The sequence below is a fragment of the Camponotus vicinus genome, unplaced genomic scaffold (genome assembly GCF_025532165.1).
Source record: "Camponotus vicinus isolate PSW18456_S1 unplaced genomic scaffold, iyCamVici1.0 SCAF_2, whole genome shotgun sequence".
Classification (NCBI taxonomy): domain Eukaryota; kingdom Metazoa; phylum Arthropoda; class Insecta; order Hymenoptera; family Formicidae; genus Camponotus; species Camponotus vicinus.
In genome coordinates this window covers 14,132,514-14,152,920 of record NW_028141956.1, presented here as the reverse complement: position 1 = coordinate 14,152,920, position 20,407 = coordinate 14,132,514, and the positions used below count along the sequence as shown (strand labels likewise).

Sequence of the window (20,407 nt, the reverse complement as noted above, 5' to 3'; positions counted from 1 at the left end):
AAAAGTCTTGTCTTGAAGAGAGAACAGTTTCCCGAGGGAATTTTTTTTACTTCAATTTTGTCCCCGATGAAAGTTCATTTCCTTTAGCCTTGATATTCTCAGTGAAGTAGGGAACACAAACGGAGAACGTTGATTGTATAAGACGCGCCGCGTGATGTTATTACCTCTCGATAATGAGCAGTCCCCAGTGGTAACGACAACTTGGCGAGGTTGCTTGGAATTCAAGAGGGTCATTCTGCCAAATGACAAATCGCTTATCTAAACGCGTTTAAGCGACAACCTCACTCTCCTCCCATCGCAGATTGCAAGTACATTCTCGCAAGATTAATCAAACGACCTTGTATATAAAACGCTATTTTGCGAGTTTTGATTAGAGTGATGAATGAGCAATACGTATGCTACAGATATAAAATAAAAAAGCTACATTCTCAGTAAAAAAAAAATAAATGTAATTTATTTGGCTTATAATTTAATTGTTGCAAGCTATAAATATAATCGTACAATTACATTTTATATCATAAATAAAATTCACTTGCAAAGTGTTTGCACATACTACAAGTAAATATGTTGTCAAAATTAAATTTGGCATAAAGATTAATTTTCATAAATTTCCTTAAATGTAGTTTACACACACGCCAAATAAAAACATTTAGTAAATAATGTGTTTGATTAAAAAAAATATGTGTAAAATTTTGATTAAGAAATTAATCATATGTGACTAATTAATTGCGTGAAGAGAATATTTTGTATATAAATTATATGATATTACGCAATAAGCTAATTAATATTATCCATTAATATCAATTATGTCATTTTATTAATATGACTTTGCGTCATCGATGTCTATTCCAAGTTCTCTAGCACATAAACAAATCTTTTAAAGCTGTTGGGACTTGATAGAACGAATAGCGTTACATAGTGTGTATGTCAGCGGGAAGAATTTAAAAGCAATATATTGTAACCATGAAAAAAAATAGTGCAACAAAATATAAAAAATCGTCACTCTTAAAACTAACTTAAATATAATATTTTTATATAAAAAATATATATCTATATAATTAATTTTATAAATTTTCATATTAATTTTGAATCTTTATCTTTTTTTTCTTGCAGATATGCGTCATGCGATTCTAGAACGCAACTTTTATTTGCAGTTTACAATCTCTCCCAAGAGATAAATAAATGTAATTATACTACCTAAAAATTAGCAATTCCATAGAAACTTTTAATTCGAGATCCAAAGTTGTAATAATATGTCAAAGTTATAATAAACTGTCAGAGTTATAATAACATAGGTAAAATAATCGATGCATGTATATTGTATTCACATTAATTGCGTGACAGTTTTTATATGCGTAGACAATAAAAACTATATAATAAAACAATAGTCTATATACTAAAATTTGCAAAACCCAAGAGACCACTAACGGTACGAAAAGTCACATTCATTCGCAGTCTCGTATTCCATTCTATCCGAATGCTAATCTATCCATTTTGAATAAAAGATACCTGCGCTTACCATTGTGTGATAAAATCCGTGCCAATGGTGAAGATTGGCGCAGAAGTGCGGTTGACCTCAGTGCCATTCAGGCTGCTTTCGGTGCCGTTCATCTCCATTCCCATCAAACCGAGGTGGCAGCAACTTCAAAGTCACTGCGCCCTCTCCTCCTCAATACCCAGTCATCTCTCGGACATCCTAGAAACACGAGCTATGATAAAAACATAGAATATATTTCAAATGCCGTTAGAGATTGGGAACATTGCATTTTTTTTTTTTTTTGAATATATTCAGGCAATGAATTTCTACACAAAGCATATATTTCTAATGGCAAAAATTTGATTTAAAGACTATTATTTTGTGTTTTAATACTTTAGACATTAAAATTTGCATTTTAATAAAGAAATGTGAACATTCGTAATTCTATAAATTTTCTTATTAATTTATAGAATTTATTAATTTATAGAAACATAAATTTTGTCTCTCTCTCACACACATGCAAGTAATGGAATTTTCTATGATAATAAAAAGATTGAAATCGTTATCATTATATCACAAGCTTAAGACTTATTGGTATTAAGATTAATCCAAGCTCTACTGTCGATAATAAATATCTACAAATGGCTGCGATAGAACTGTCAAGGTCAAGCAAATGAAACGTAAAAATCTCCCTTCGCGTGTAGCACGACGGACGGGTTCTTATATTTGTGATTATGTCCTAGAAAATATGGTCATTATGGAAACATAAGTATATGTATAATACTAGTAATATGTAAATATTATGGATAGAAAGCGTTATTTTTCATTTAATTGCTTGTATTTAATTTAAAAGAGAATTTTATGCTTATAATTTATATACCGAGTATTTTATATGTATTTATTTATTTTTTTATTTCAAGTTATATGCTGTATATATAACATAAACTTGTTTAATAAAATTAATTGTGAGTTTTTTATAGTAAATTACAATATGAAATATATTGTTTTCTTCACAATTGTGGATATAATAAAATACAACTAAAATTGCAGTACATACAGATATCGTTATGTATAGATATGATCCGATAACTACTACTAAAGTCTCATTCTAAAATATACTTCGTGCTACATATTAAGACCTCACATAAGAAATTTAATTTTTACCAGTCATGCCTCGTACTCGATTAATAGTACTTCAACGTCAATAGTACTACACTGCAATGTGTCGCACTGGACCAATAACTTAATGCTATCAAAACGTTTTCTAAGTAGCAAACATTAATATTACTATGTTTGTGATGTTTTTTTATAAATTTGCGAATCTTTTCTCATAGAAATCTAGGAGATGAAAATTAGATGAAAATTTTTGATCCCAATGAGTGAGTCGCCAAAGAACTTGCTTGTTTTATTTAAAATGTAACAATAAAAGGCATCATTTCTAAACAAACATATTTCCTTGAAAAATTGATATAAAGTAATATGATAATTGAATTATTGAAATCAAAAGAAAAGAATAAGAATATAACGATTTCTATAATTTGTATTTATTTGAAGATATATGTACCTAATTTTGCTTTTATGCAATTGTTTTAGCCGCTCTTGTCACAGCTATTACTAACGGGCTTCAAAGGCCTTTAGTTTCTTTACGTGTAAAAAAAATGGTACCTTTCTTCGTAATAATGCTTTATTACTTTAATGTACAGAGAGAGCCCTTATATTACCTTAAGATACAGAGAGAGCCATTTTTTATTATTTTTTAGCACATTGGTTAACCTGACCCATTCATACCAACACGTTCTCCAACCGCGCAATTCGAATCGTTCATTAACAGCAATAATTAATTATAAGTAGATTATTAGTGGTAATAATAACGAAAAGTGGTGTAATTTTACTTATACATATTCTATTTTTTATATTCATATTTAGAAAGATGTATGTGCGCGTCATAATATGATAAACATTAATATACATATTAAAACGCGATACAAAAGGAAGCATATAATTTATATTATTGCACATAATATGATAAACATTAATATACATATTAAAACGCGATACAAAAGGAAGCGTATGACTTATATTATTGCGTTAAACCGAAAACTGCATTTGAGATATATTATAAGCTTACTTCATAATATTTAATTAACTAAATGCACACATAAATTTATGTAGTACAATAATGATACATATATGCTCTTTATATGTTCTTCAAATATGCATTATTTATGAGAGAAACTGTTGCGCACGATTATCGAATTAATTTTAATCTAGAGATCAAACGCGCTTGAAATGGATGCATAATATTCAATATGGTTGCGCCGTAATACGTCGGTGAAATTAACCGAACATAGTTTTCGTCAAAGAGCTGTGACGTTACAATTACATTTTATACGTAGTAATTTTCTTCTTTGCTAGCCTATTATTTACATAATTGAAAGCGAATAATAAACCGCATTGTTATGCTACAAAAATTTATTATATAACTATCTTTCCCGATTCTTCAACAAAATGTGGCATTCATTTGTAATACGATCGATAACATATTTTCCATATACTGACGCAATTCAAAGAAGTATACATTATGCGCAACTTAATGCATATTTATAAGTTCAGTAGAGTGACACGCAATATTTATCAGATTGACAAAGCTTCTTTCAGCACATTATTTTCTTTATTCCCGATTTACGATAACACGGCTACATGATGATATTGTTATCTGTCAATGATGTGATAAATTAAAACGTTCTAGAAATACTTACTATCTTTTAATAAAAAACGTTAAAGCCTTTATGTAATTTTGAAAAATAGCATAATCCATAAACAAAATTGATTTGCAAATTAAATGCAATTGCACAAAAGAAAAGGATTCATCTCGGCCTCTTAACGAGACCCCAATTAGCATCGGCTATTATTATCCAAGAATATCAGATTTCTTGTATACTTTCGAAATAAATGCTTCATAACTTTTCAATTAATACTATTACACTGTAATTGCAACATACACATACAGTTTTCATTTAATGTAAATTATAAAGTATAAATTTGTATTATTACAAAGTAATGAAAAGATAGAATTTTATGTTGAAATTACATATTACAATCTGTCAAAAGCCTATTTACAAGTGAAATATATCCCAAATTTAGATGTAACCTTAACATAATCAGTATCTCTAGATTCTAGATAGTTAAAATAATTAAAGGATTGCGTGCACAAAGCACATTTTTTAGAGGACGACACTGTCAGCCATTTGTACCTGACATGGAAATCGCACAGATCATACTTCCTTGTTCACTAATTTTAAATCAAGACGTAGAAAATGTACTTAATCTCGCCCTTGAGTAAATTAACTAGTTTAGTGATTATATATAAATATAATATGTAACTCTTTTATTATTTATATCTAAATAAATACCGTACTAATATTATTAATTTATAAATTGACATAACAATTGTTATTTTTATTAGATATTGATGATTTGCTGTATTAAATAAAAGCTATGAAATGTTATTATTTGAGCTAATTTTTTATTTTAATTTAATTTTAATTTTAAATAAAAACCTTTTATTTGTTAAACAAATTGTGTGTAACACATTATATAATATATAAAATATTAAATAAATAAAATGTGCAATACAAATAGATTGTGATTTGATTTAATACTATTATAATCATGTATGTGCTTATCTAACAGCAAACAGTAAATAGTAACTGAATTTCAAATATGCATTATTCCAAAAATATTTTTTTCAATAAGTGCTTATGAGTATAATTAATGTCACGCTTAAAACTGAAAATCAGCATATTTGATACATTTTATCATTTTCATCTCCGGATTTTTGCCTTGCTTAATGCTTGTTCTCCTCGAAATGGGGATAAATTTGGACGAGGACGAGTATAACGCGGTACTTTAAGCTTTATCAGTCTGCAAATTTATGCAATCCTCGGCAGCTTCCCTTTCTTTCATTTTACAACGTGAGCGCTTTGTTTCCGCCTACTCCTCACTTTCTGCGATTTACGCGGGGAGAAATATCGCGAAACTTTTACGTCAATCCTGTTTCTCTGTGCTTATCGCCTTCGAGTCGCGCATTTATTTTCACTCGGATGGGAATCAGAGATACCTATATTTTTTCCAACCGCATAGATTTCGCTGGTAGTTTCTTTCCACCGGATTCACAACGTCGGGCAAAACGACTTGCGCACGCAACAGGAAGCGTAGGAAATATGTGGCTCACGAAACAGAAAATAATGAAAACGAGACGAGTGGATTGTAGCGTATATTTTCCCGTCGAATGTTTCATAGTGCCAAATCTGAGAGAAAATTATCAGCCATCTCAATTAAGGAGGAAGAAGTGCGCGTGACGGGACATCACGCAACTGACATTTGCTCAAATAGTCTCTTCTGCAATATCGTTTGAAAAATTTCAATCTAAAAACATTTTGAATATTAAAGCGGACAATTTTTAGATGTAAATAACTTTCATGGTATTTTCATTATATTTATTTTTAAGAGAGCAATCGATAATATAAGAATTCTACTAATTTATTATCTCTAATAACTTATTATTTATTTTCACAATAAAAAGATGCGCATATATTTCAAATGCATTTTTTATCTATATGAGATATATTCATTTATGATGTCATAAAATCTACGGCCTCTTCCTTAAAACATCTAAAATTATCCTTTCTCTCTCTAATTTTAGAATTCTGATTTTGCAGTATATATTTTGTCGTATTATGTAGATTCCCAGATTACTATCTTGGAATAATTTAAGGCATTAATGACTTTAGTTCTAAGCCACTTAAGCTAAAGCTTTCATTCATTAAAACAATGATTATTACATTTCTCTAAAAATTATCTCTACAAATTATAAATTTCTCAATACGAGATACTAAATAAAACATTGATTATTCGAATATTTTGTGGTAGAAGCATATCTATATCTTCTAATTATATGCACATAATCCAGAAATGGGTAAAATTTTCTATTCAAATGTTAACTACAGAATGTATTTAAGCATGTATATATTTAAATTTCTTTTTTCTTTTTTTTTTGGTTTTTTTATGGAGAGCTTATTTAAGCTATTGATTTGTACACTGTTGGTCCGACAATTTACGCAGAAACTTAGTACTATCAATCATGCTTATTGATACAGTGCAATTAACATTCATTTATTTATTTCGTGTATCTGGGTATACAAGTTGCAGAAACAAAAAATGTAGCGTGATTCATCATCCGAAGTATCTCCGCGAATAATTCATCAGGCGTCGAAAAATATAAAGTTAACGTTCACGTGAAATAGCTTATTAATCAATTTTAGTCAACGCGCGAGACCCAGTTGCGCATGATTGGTTAATGATTCATACCAGAAATACATATTAAAATATAATCTTATAATATATATTTATTAAAAAATATTATAATATTTTCAGACATTTATGTAATATTTTTTAATAAATGTGCATATTAATCTTTCCATGCCAAAGATTTGTGTGTGTGTGTGTGTGTGTGTGTGTGTGTATGTGAGTGATATTTAGATTTATGTGTTTGATATCTAGATTCTTAAATTTCTTAATGAACGGCTATTTTTTCACGTTAACAAGTAACAATTTATGTTGGTAGAAGTTTGCAACAGTAACAAGTTATTCGATCACAACAATATTTATAATGATTTTATATTCATCGACAAGATTTCAACGAAATTTTTATTTTGAGCGACATACATAGTTACAAAAAATTTTTTAGTATAACAAAATATTTATCTAGAAAACAAATTTTTTATGTACATTCTTTTTTTATATTCTGTGATATTCTAGATAATCTATAAAAAAACAATAAGAATCATGATTTGATAGTGATTAATAAGTACTAGTAGTTGATGAGTGAATGTGCAAACGGGGACTTTTACCCAGGGACCTTTACCCAGGGCCCGGGCGTTTAACGGTCAGAGGATGACCGCAAGAAGTTTTTAATTGGTAGGCCCGGTCATTGCCTTTTGATGGCCAGAAGAACCCAACACTATCCCACCGATTAGGTGCATTCTCCCTTTGTAAAAAAAAGTACTAATAGTAAGTACTACTGTGCATTGCGACTTTAATACTAGAATAATATTTCAAAGATTCGTGCTATAAAGCGATTAGTAAGTTAACTTATTTATTATAGTTGCACGATTAACTCATAAAAGTTCTTGGAAAATCATGCGCGAAATTGTATTTCCTCGACATAGAAACAATCGAATCTTAAAATGCAATTTACCGTACAAAACAATTATATCATTCGGTACACATTTTTATCGGTAATACTTTTAAATAACGAAAATCAATAACGAGAAATATAGAGATTATCTTAAATCTGACTATGTTTCTACCTCTCTACAATGTTTCTATCTATATAAATTCTCTCTGATCACAATTCGGAATTAATATTTCTTCAACAGAAATATTAATCCGTTTCTCCAAAGAACGATCAGTCTTTAAACTTAAATAAGCAATTATGAATAAGAATTAATATAGTCTTTAAATTTAAATAAACAATTATGAATAAGAAATCCTGAGAAATTAAATTTTACAAATGTAATATAAGATTTTACAAAATAGTAAAAATCTTATATTCTTATTAAATAGTAAAAATCTTATATTCTTAATTCAATTTTTCAAATAAGTTTATAATAATATTCGGAACGCGCAATATTTTCGCTAAGAGAAACTCTAAATTATTTATATAATTGAGAAAGAGAGATGAAAAGTAATTTAATTTAGTTATTACATAATTTAATTATTACATTCTATAATATATAATTTTTATCTCAAGTATTATACATCATGCGATATACATGATAGCTTGCGATTAAACGCACCTATCAAGTATCACGTGGTAAACCGCCGATCAACGTGCAATATAACGTGCACGAGTGCGTACAGCCAATATCATTGCGGTTGAGGAAGTTAATTCTCGATTATTGGAAGATGGTGTTCACTAATCGACAATTTACGCCAGACCGATGTAGATTTCCGATGGTGAATCATCTTTGCATGCCGGTTTCCTCAGTTCTCCGAAATAATTCGTCTCTACAAGAGACTAGAACTTTCTATATAGTTTCAATGACGGAAGCTGTCGTCGCTTGTCAGTTGATTGAATATCCACCAGAGGCGGAGATGAAACCCCATTTGCTTGAGATTGAGATTTGGTCTATTTATATATAAACAAACAAATCTCTCTCTCTCTCTCTCTCTCGTCGCAAAAGAAAAATTTTAGTGGATATTAAGTCGATATTAAGTTGATTGATTTCCAATAAGAGAAATCCGCGTATTTATCAAACAACACACAGCGTTTTAGTGAATAATTCATCTATTTAGAACGTTCAACAAATATATCCGATCGCAAAAAATGCGGTTACTGCAATCATAATGAAAAGGTTCCCGTTAATCAATAGACATGTAAAAATATTTATTACATTTGCAAAATTATAATTTGTGCTCTTCAAAAAATAAATTGAATATAATAAAATAGTAATTGTAATTTAATAACAAATAATGAATATTTCTTAAATTATGACTATGGGCTTAGTTGATTCAGTTTAATTAAATTATAGTGCAAAATTAAACATTGAAAAATTATAGAAAAATTCTACGAAAATTCGCCCTCCCCCCCTTCTTAGAACTTAAATTAAGTAGAAATTATTCAAAGAAGTTATATATGAGAAAAATGGTATTACTAATAAATATAAAAATATGGAAAAGAAATGCTTTATACATATAAATATGTATATACTTTATACATGTAAATAAATCAAACTATATTATACGAATTCGTAAGATTCAATATCCGAATGGATTAACAATGTAGAGAGAGAAAATCATTTTCTCTATAGAAGCTGCTTTTCTGATGGAAACTCGTGAAATGATATCAACGAACGAGGAAATGGTTTCAACTCACTTGAACTCGATAGAAATCACAGTCCAAACACCCTTCGAGCGGCTCACATAGATTGCTGAGTTGGACGTTGGAGAACAATGTCGACACATATATCCGCGTATTTCGATCAATCAATTGGGTGTTCATTTCAGTAATTGGCGTGTTGGACCGCATGCCAAACTCATCGTTTAAACATAAAACTTAATTATTAGAGATTATAGCCGTTTTGCGCAATATCTATGAAACTTCAAATTTTACTACGCAATACTGAAAAATATTCTCAGAACCATTTTTCCTTTGCGAAGCAATTGACTTTTCTTTAGGAAAGCTCTTGAATTTTTATAAAAGCTTGCATTATTTTCAATCCTTTTACATTTATCAAGTTAAATGAATAAATACATAGTAAGATCTGTTTCTTTTAACATTTACTAGATTCGCGGACATATCTAAAATTTATATTTAGAAATCTTCGTACAATTAATCTTAATATTTATAAGAAAAAAAATATTTTAAAGAAAATTTTTATTTTTATTTTTTTATTTTTATTTGGTTCAAAAATTTTTAATGATAATTCCAATTTCCCTTGATTGCTTATCATTTCGAGCAAATCATCTCTTGCACTTTGTGTCAATACGCACCATTTAAATAATACCATGACAAATTAAATATTTAATTTATATTATAAAAGCATACTTTATATAAAAGATTGAGAAAAAAGAATAATAAATTTTTCATTTCTAAACGTGATTTTATACAAGAACAAAGAAATGAACTTGCAATATTCGTCTAATATCGCTACTAAATGAGGATGGTTGATTCAGACGAACTATGTGTCGATTATGCGAAGCGCCAATCGAATAAACGAATAACGTGATGACATTTATCTTATAATAAAAGCATTGTATTAATCCATAGTTGTACTTGCAAATCAGTTTCGCTGCCACTCGCAGATTCACGCTACATGCGTTTTCGTATTACGACCAGTATTGAATTTCTATGAGTGTTACATAGCCAATGGAAATCAAGTAAACACGATAGTATAGCGAAACAATGCGTCGACCGCGTGTTAGACCGTTAATCCGACGTTTCTAGCTCTCATCATAGACAATGCGAAGCGAACGCGAATCCCTCAATTAATCGGTCCAAAATCGTTTTGCGGGTCTGCGTGCGTTTGAATTGGCCAACCGCATGATATTTCTACAATTCAAAATGTCCTACTTGTGTGAGTCACAACAAAATTAATTATGTGAACAATTACCGTGTGTCTTGGACACCCACGCAAGTGGCTAGTTGGTATATTTTAATAATTCACGAGCGTTTGCGAGGTAACCGCGTTTTCGCGTGGTTACTGTGAAACAATTCCCCTAATTGACCAGCTTCTCATTTTTCGCTGCGTGATAAAAAAATATTTGCTATAACAACTTGGCCATAACTATATATAACGCGGGTTTTATTATTTTGTATATAACGTCATATAAATATAATTAGGTTAATTACCATATGCCACAGTGAAACTTTATGCTGAGCATTCTTTTGATACGCATGAAACATGGTGCTTTTAACTTCGATTGTTATAAATTTATTTGAAAATTATTGCTAAAAAACGAAGAGAAATAAATCTGCGTTTAAACGAAAAAAATTTTGCAATAACAAAACGTGAGATAGAAATATTGAATTTGATGCTTCCGGAAACTCGATAAATCGCCACAGTATGTCAGGAATATCATGGTATGCCATGATACAACACTGCTTTGAAGTCAAAGAACATGCGTTAGCGATACTAATTACATGAATTCTCCTTTATTGAACTAGCCATAAATCGATGTTATTAATAGTAAAATGTGTATACCATAGCAATGTGTAATATAATAGCTTACGGTATGCAGATCTGTACCATAACCATACTTATGAGAGAGAGAAAGAGAGAAAACGACAGAGTTTAAAGCCAAGATTGTTGATTTATAATTTGTAACCATTTGCGAATGAGAAATTTCGTATATATAATTCTTTTAAATCTTTGAATCATAGATATAAATTTTCCAGATCGTTCAAGAATCACAAGGTGCATGATCGCAGTGAAATAATACTTAACGTAATTTCTGTGCTGGTTTACATATTCAAGATGTCGATTTTTCATCAGCGATAAAGTATTTTATATGTTAAGATAGCTATGCGTGCTAAACACATTATATATATATATATATATATATATATATATATATATATATATATCCTGTACGACATGTGTATGACATTTCTTTAAAACATCACAAAAATTTCGTTTTCACCCTTGATATGCGAAATATGGCGATACGTGTACAGAATATCTTCCACGAATATTACAGACGTTTTTATAAGATATTTTTTGCGAGGCTTTGAGAGGAAAGGAGTGAGAAAGAGAAAGAAAGAAACAACGTTCGCAACATTCTTTCTTTCCAGGACACGTTCTCTGCGCTTGTTATACCTGAGACCATTCGTGACGCGCTTTTCCCGTATTGGATTAAACGCGATTCACGAAGGGTGGCGTGTACGCCGGCGCCTCTCGTGCTCGTTATCGTCCAGTTCGCGAAATGTGCCCTCGCGTATCGAGGTAATCGTAATTATTTCCTTCGATTTTTTTCACGGCAAATGTACCCGCGCGAAACAAATTCGGGCGATACGCTCGATAGAGCCGCTCGTAATTATATTTCGAAAATCCGTCAATCTTTTATTCAGCTTCTCGTCAATGTTTTTTTTTTACGTTGGAATAATCGCAGGGATTACGGCCAAGACACGAAAATTTTTGCTCGTGTACATCGATTTTTCCCTTACGTTGCTCGTCAGCTATACCAATTGTTAATCCTAGTGAGAAAAACTTCGATTCAATTGAGAGCATTGAATACTCGCGAAAATATAAGTAAATATAGAAAGGTATATTCAGAGTCTCACTTTAATATTCGGAGTCAGTGATAGATTTGAAATATTTTTCATTTTCTCCTTTTCCATCTCTTCTTCTTTTTATTTCACTTGTATTGATAAAAAATTGAACGTTAAAAAAATAATTTATCGTAAAAAATATCGTAAAAAAATTAAAAGGATATTTAAACATTTGTAAGAGGAAGTAGAAACTAATTGTATAATAACATTAATATCAGGAATTTAGTTTACACATTGAAATCCAATTTTTTCTAATGCATCCATTTTTGGAGATTAAATAACTAAGTTTTTGCAATAAAAATTATATATTTTTTAAAATTTTAATTAATATCATCATCTTAACAAGAATGCAAAATTATGTTTATGTTTATAAAAAAATATCAAATCACTGTAAAAAAAATTTTAATTTTATATGTGTATAATATCTTATATAATATAATTCAAAACATACTCGTGATTTACATATTTATTTCATGACACAAAATGCTTTTTATGTATATTTAGCACCAATAAGTTAAACATACACAACAAAGGAAGATGTACTACTGACCTCATTACTATTTAATTTATATCCCTAGCCTGGAGCAGAGATGCCAGATTCCGGCCTTTTGGTAGCATGCGGTAGCATGGAGGGGATAATAGAAAGACAAAACATGATTCTCTCTCGCTCTTCTCTGTGAGAAAAGAGCGAGAGAGAATCATGTTTTGTCTCTTTCTATTATCCCCTCCATGCTACCGCATGCTACCGAAAGGCCAGAATCTGGCATCTCTGGCCTGGAGTTGCTACAGCATTTATTCATCATTCTCATCTCGTACGAGAAATACGCCACGTTAAACGCGGAATTCGCGAAATTAACAGCTCGCGGTTGCTTGTCCTCTATATTCATATATTTCCGCACAAAGATACTCATCCTTGTATTCCTCACGGCACTGCGAGCACTTTGTACTGTGCGATTATCGATGAATATTTAAACCGCCAGTTAACCATCACATATAATATTAATAACTCTGTCAGTGCGCGATCCGATTAAACTGAAATGTAAATAATGTTTTAATATTTCACACACATAGCACGTTAACAACATCGGTAATCATTCTACAAACATATCGTCCGTAAGAAATACTTATTTAAAATCAAATCACTTCGAGTATATACGTATCTCCGGTATAATTATTGCCAAGAATAAGCTATGAGGATATACAGTATGAGGAATGTTTCAAATGAATTCGGATTCCTCTACAATGCTCGTTATATTTTAATGACACGATGAGGATGAGAATACCGTACGTATGTACATAAGTGGCGTGATAAATGCACTGGTATTTAATAATAAACATAGATAAGGTGTTTGTAAATTGCTCTATCCGTTTTACTTGTTAATTTTGCAATAAATTTCGATTAATGAAAATTTGGTGGATAATCATCGCTTTTGAGAAATTATTGACATTTTCAATATTACATATCCTGACAGTTTTAATAAAAGTATATTTCTTTATTAAGGCAAAGAGCCAAATATTAAAGTGAGACAATTAATCCTAATATATTAAGCCTAATTACAATTAACTTCTTTAATTATATAAATTTGTTATTACAAAAACTCGTTCAATAAATATTATAAAGTTGTTTTTGTATATAAAATACGCAATTTAATTTGATTGTAAATATCTAGATATTAATACATTATAGAAGTATAGAAGCGTTTTAATATTTTGCTAGCTACATGTTGTACGTGTTGTACATGCAAAGTCATATTATTACCATAAATCATATATTGCTATCATATATATCGGATAAAAATTTTCAGCATCATAAACGTTGAAATATTTGAAATACAGAATAGTCAATGAAACAATTTGATAACGGATTTTATTGAATCATCTATACGCAAGGGTGTGTAAATGTTTCTAGAGATATGAATTTTTTGTTCTTAATATATTTCGCGACACGTACGCAACATGAATAAAAGATTAATCGTATTCCGATTTTTGCACTATGTGTACAATCAAATCCAATTAAATGATTAAATCGACATGACATTTTTCAAAAAAGAAATAAAAAACTTTAAAATAAAACAAATTATTATCTAAAAAAAATTTTCAAAAAAATTGAAAATTTGTCACAATTTAAAAGTTACATTAACATATTCTCTCAATCTATTTTTAATAATATATGTATCTTATTTAAAATATAATACATCTTATTTAAAAAAATTAAGTTCAAAAATTTAAGTTCAAAATAGAAAGAATATAAAATAATATTTTAATACATATATTTTTCTAAAAATATCTCTGTGTTTTTTTTATAGATACTGCTGAATACAATGTTATTGATTTTATTCATAATCTTATTATATTATCAGAAAAATAGCTTTTCTTCTCTCTCGAATCATGAGCACTCGTCGTGCGAAATGGCCGTGACAAGAAAATATAGGTGTAGGTTTATGTATCCACAAAGTACAAGCTAATCGATATTTATCGATCGTCCTACCAAAGGCGAGCAAAGGACACGCTAACAAGAATCCTTCGACACACTCAATCACTCTTCGATAAACCCTCATACATGTACCTTTCGTTTATTGATAGTTGTTGATTAAATAAAGCAAAGAATATAATACTTGAGAGAGATGAAGAAGAATATCGTCTAATGCAACACATATTTGTATATTTATATTTGTATATTTATTTGCGAATCTAATATCATGAAATTATATAATTAAACGTCATATCTACACATGTCATATCTATTACACACATATATTAATATATTTGTAAAAATAAGAGTCATATTTAATGTCTCAATCACTGTCATAATATCACTTCTATCTATACAATAAATCCATGAAATCACGAAAAACGAATCTATCTGGTGCCGATTATAAAACGTTAGTGAAAAGCAAAATTAAAATATGACAAACATACAAATTAGATTTCGTTGTTCTGGAAATGACTTCGCATAAATAATAATAGGCGACACAACAATTGAATGACATGCCGATTATCATCGCATTTTTCTGGTTCTATCGATCAGTCAATCATAGGTCAGGGCCAATTGCATCGAATAAAAAAAAGAAAAGGAAAAAAGATCCGATAATGTCTCTTCATAGGACAATCGCGACAGCCATATTTTGCCAGAGATTCTCTTTTTTCCCGTTCGAAACTCGCTCGACCTGTCACTCACGACCTCGATGCCGCCTGGCCGAGCAGAATAAAGCGATCTAGAGTTCGTTTACATCGAGGGCTGCTGCGAGATCGTGTGAGACTGCAATTCTTGCAGATAGTTAAAAACGAACCGTCACACAATTTCATCACACATTTAGCGTTAGTCTATATAATTCGCTTCCTCCGTTGATATTGAATGTACCACAGATCAGACAAATATAATGCAGCATTCAATAGTAAGGAATAACAAATCAGACAAATATAATGAATATTCAATAGTAAGGAGTAACAAATAATACAAAAAATTTAAATTAAAATAGAAAATAAAAAAAAATATATAGATGCACACAATAAACCATATGCAATTTATACCATATAGCAATTAATTATTTTCATTTTTAATAGAATAATCTAAATTTTTTCTAGATCTATAAGATTATTATATCTTTCTAGCTCTTTTTTAATTTTAAGAAAGAGTTAAAAAGATATAATCATCTTATGATTCCTTATTTATTTATTATATTTATTTATATTTATATTTATATAATATAATATATTTATTTTATTATCGTAAGATTATATATTACTTAAATATTTTAATAGAAAAAATCCTCAATGAAAGAGAAAGAGATATTTGTGTTTTGAGAAAAGTGCTTCAAATAAATATTCTTTCGACTGCGCATATATTTATTTGTTGCGTTGCATATTTGTAAGATGAACTCAATTAAAGTATGATTGTCATATTACATCGATAGCTAATTTATATTTTTTATAACGTGACTTGCAGTACGAGCAAAATATGAAACGGAACAACACGATGAATTATAGAGTAGCGACAAACTGGAAACTCAATTGCGAATAATGATTGGACATGGCATTTATTAAATTCTGGATTAAATATTATATACATTTCTAACGGCTAACTCGTATTGTAAGCATTTCAAATAATTGTTGAAAATATAATTTATAACTTCTACTTTTCCTTTAGTATTGCATAACATAAATATGTACCCAACCAAAATAAAAACTTTTGAGTAATTTATTTATTAATTCTGAATGATAAGTTCATATATATGATGCAATCCACACAATACACTTTCTAAAAAAAATGCTTATAACAAGAAAAAATGCTTGTATTCAATTTATCGTCCTCAAAAGCAAAATATAAATTAAGATTTATATTTTTCATTCTTCAAGATATATATAAATGCAATATATATACATATATAAAATTAGAAAGAATTTTAAATGTGCTTGGTTGAATTGCTCGCATTTCTTTTATCTTAAACTTATATTAAAAGTATTTGATGTTAATTTTGTTGTGTAACTATTTACGCGTGAAAATGATATATGATAAGTTTCAGGATAATATATTTCAATACAGAGAAAAAGGAAAAGAAAAAAAGATTAAGGAGGCTATAATGGACGTTAATATTTTCTCTTTGACGATAAGACATGGATATGCAGACGAAATTCCTCTATAATCGATCAATCAAATTTACCCTCGAAACGCACGGCAACAAGTAACCAAGTGATAGTCTCACCTCGCGCGCCCTCCGTCTGGAGGACAGTGCCGAAGTAGGCCACCGGAACTCCGAAACTTCAGTCCTTAGTACTCCACGTGGACGCACGAACGCGAGTTCTTACTTCCATCTTCCGTGCACGCGTCGGCACCAAGTTCTCCGATCGGCACGCGACGACTGTCACCTGACAGCGCGACGACCGACGGCCGCCGTGGATTGTTTCGCGGCATTGGTACATCGATTATTCAACAGAGTCAATCGACACTCAACGTTCGCAAGGAGTTTAGGAGGAATCCTGAACCTTGATATTTACCCTCGATCGTCCTCGAGCGATTCCGCATCTATACTCGTTGAATATCGTAATTCCGTCGCAGGATCGCCGCGTACACTTCAATCGATTCGATCGTCCTAGACCGTAATCTGCGTTCAACGATCTCGCGATAGTCCTTGACGATAAGTCGCGATCGACTCGATGTTGTCCGACGGAAATGTCAGAATCTGAGGGGTTGACCTTGTTGAATTAAATCACATCGGACACACGATCCACCGGGACATTTTCGCGCGCGATATCCCTACGGCTGACCCCGGTCGGTCCGCTTTCACTGCGCTGCTCTCCTTCGCTCTCATTCGTGCGCCGCATTACGTATTCGCGCGAGACACATTCGGACGATCGCGACAAAAAAGTTATTTTTGTTGTATTGACAAGTCACGTGCGACAATGTTTCTGCGACTGATCGTTGCGACGACAATTGTATTTCACGAAGCATCGATTTACGATCGATGTGTCCGTGCCGCGAGCCTCTGCCTACTTCCGGTCCAGGTGCGGACTTCCTACCGCCGTCGTTCTCGGACGCGATCTTTCAAGGCGAATCGCCCGACGAACACGCGGCGAGGATTCAAGTGAGCGCCGGTGAGCGTCGCGACGCCGTGCACCGTCGTCAACCCCATTCTCGACGCACGCGTGCGCAGGAGCACTCTTCGTGCAGGGGGATGAATCGTTTCTCATGGAATCATTATCAATTCACCTACTTTCCTATCATTATAATCATCGGCGACTCGCGGCGCCGCTAAAGTACCCCGATTAACAGGGAGCTACTCGATTGCGATGGATCTGCGTGATAGATCGCGAGTGAAAGATTTGAAATCTATTGTAATTTTGATGAGTTTAATCGCCACAATGCATTGCAGAATACATATTTATATGCTGATTGAGGAAAAAAATGCGATGAATCCTACGAATCATGTTGTTCACTTTCTTGTATTAAATTTATATTATTTTCAAAATGTAATCTTTATATTATATATTAATCTCCGCGATTTTTCAGGATTATTAATACCGATTTTCAATTATCCAAATATGTTCCAATTCAAATATTTCATTGCGCAAATTAATTTCGTATTATAATGTAAGGTTCAATTATATTTAATTTTCTCTCTTCTCTCTTTTCTAAAAATAATATCTAAAATATAATCGACTGGAAAAATGTAACATATAAAAGTAATCAATGACATATGCGATTAAAACTATTTGTAAACCAATTTGATACCCAAGGTTTGATTAAAGCTTGCGGTTATATACGAAACAAGAAGACATATCGATTACATTAATTATTTGCTACGAAACATTTCTGTCTCGGATACCGTTATCTTATATGCACGTGTTTTGAAATGTCTTCTGTTTTATTTAGACCTCAGGTAATAATAAATAGAAAGATATTTTAAGAAACGAAAGATATTATCTCATACAAAAAAAACACGATTAAGTTTATAACATATTTATATCTTTGGGACGAGTTTTTTTTAAACTTGAGATTGTACACGTGTTTTGCTAATAATAACTTTGTTGCAGGCGGGACGTAGATGAAGTTTTCTACGTAAGAATATTGTTCGTGGGGGCAGTACGAAATTGTGAGAATCGGGCAACTATTTGCAACAGCGTAAGTTTCCTTATAGAACCATTATCAAGTTATATAATATGAGTTTTTTTTATTAAAAGCGGGTGTAATAACCGCAAATAGCCTTACATGCTTGCCGCGCAAACTTATATTCCTCGCAGCTGTGTCTTCTCTTTTGAATTATGCGGCATATCGGCTGCTCGCTAATCCGTTGACACTTCATAGTTTGTCAAAGGCAAGTTTGCGCTGGGAAACTTCTGTTACAGATGAGCGGCAACCAACCAACTTCGTGAATACAGAACGGAAGAACAACGAGAGTGAACTAGCGATTAGATAAGTCCCGGGAACTATCATTAAAATAGATCAATCCGAATTTATTTGCCTAAATTGCAGCATTATCCATGATTATCTGTGTACTCGTATTATTGAAACGTTTTAACGTAATTGTACATTATGATATTACATGATTAATTTTTGCATTAAACAAAAAAATAATAATAAATAAATTTATATAATAATCTGCTAGAGTAATGAAATCAAAGTGATAACATTCTACACATTTAAATAATTGTTATTATTATAATTTTTATTAACTATTGCTCTCTCTTGAGATTATGCAATTGATATGCTGAGCATGCATTTTCTAAACATGAAAATTTCGTTGGATTAGTTTGACTGTATATCGATCTAGCTGATGGACGATTTTAGAAAATGCGTTTCACGTATCCAGTGCAATCGCAGCAATCGTACCTGACAACAGTCACTGCACACAAAGCTTCTGTTAGCGTGTCCTTTCCTTCGCTTTGACGTGAATGTGCGACAGACCTTAGCCCCAAAATTAACCCCATTACACGAAGTAATGAGTGGAATATCGCGATGTCATGAACATCAAAAGACTAATTGAGATCAAATGCAAGCCAAGACACTGCTGCTAAATTTGTACCTTTGTTATCTGAGCAGATGTTTGGAATTTATCTATATAACGGAATTATATTATATATATATATATATATATATATATATGTATTTAGAATTTTATAAAGTAATTTTTCTCGGACTTTTCTAAAATATGCGATTAATGTTTAAGAAAAAATATAACGGAATGAAAAAGTATTTAAAAGGAGGTATAAAATATGCTAATAATAAATATTTTTACATGTATAATAGATGCATATATCCCTTTATGGAAAATTATTCTATCTATCGAAACGTTACGATCAAACCGAGTTGTCCTTGAATGGCAGACTGTGTGAATAATAATGTGTTAGTATGTGCATTAAGGTGCGGATGTACTTCTATTCGATCTATCTGGAAATGAGGAACCACACTAAACCAGGTTCTACGTCGTTTGTGACGTCACTACACTGTATTCCGTACTTTCCGTACATCGGAGTTAATTTTGGACTACAGTACTCAATCGCACGATCTTCATCGATGTTGAACGCTATTCATGAGACAGGTGTACCCGTGGGGACAGGCCTAGACATGTATCATGCACTTTATTGAGCAAAACAGTATA

General features: G+C 31.1%; 1 protein-coding gene across 1 annotated transcript in view; it reads right to left on the bottom strand.

Moving 5' to 3' along the window:
• Positions 1 to 17,875, bottom strand: part of Machr-b (muscarinic acetylcholine receptor) — a 37,500-nt gene extending 19,625 nt beyond the window's left edge. Inside the window, exons 1-2 of the mRNA XM_083091109.1 lie at positions 17,015 to 17,875; positions 1,520 to 1,696 (exon numbers count right to left, since the gene is read on the bottom strand). Coding sequence (XP_082947235.1) covers positions 1,520 to 1,623 — 104 coding nt within the window. The 5' untranslated portion in view covers positions 1,624 to 1,696; positions 17,015 to 17,875. The remainder of the gene's footprint in view (positions 1 to 1,519; positions 1,697 to 17,014) is intronic.
• Positions 17,876 to 20,407: the final 2,532 nt, after the last annotated feature.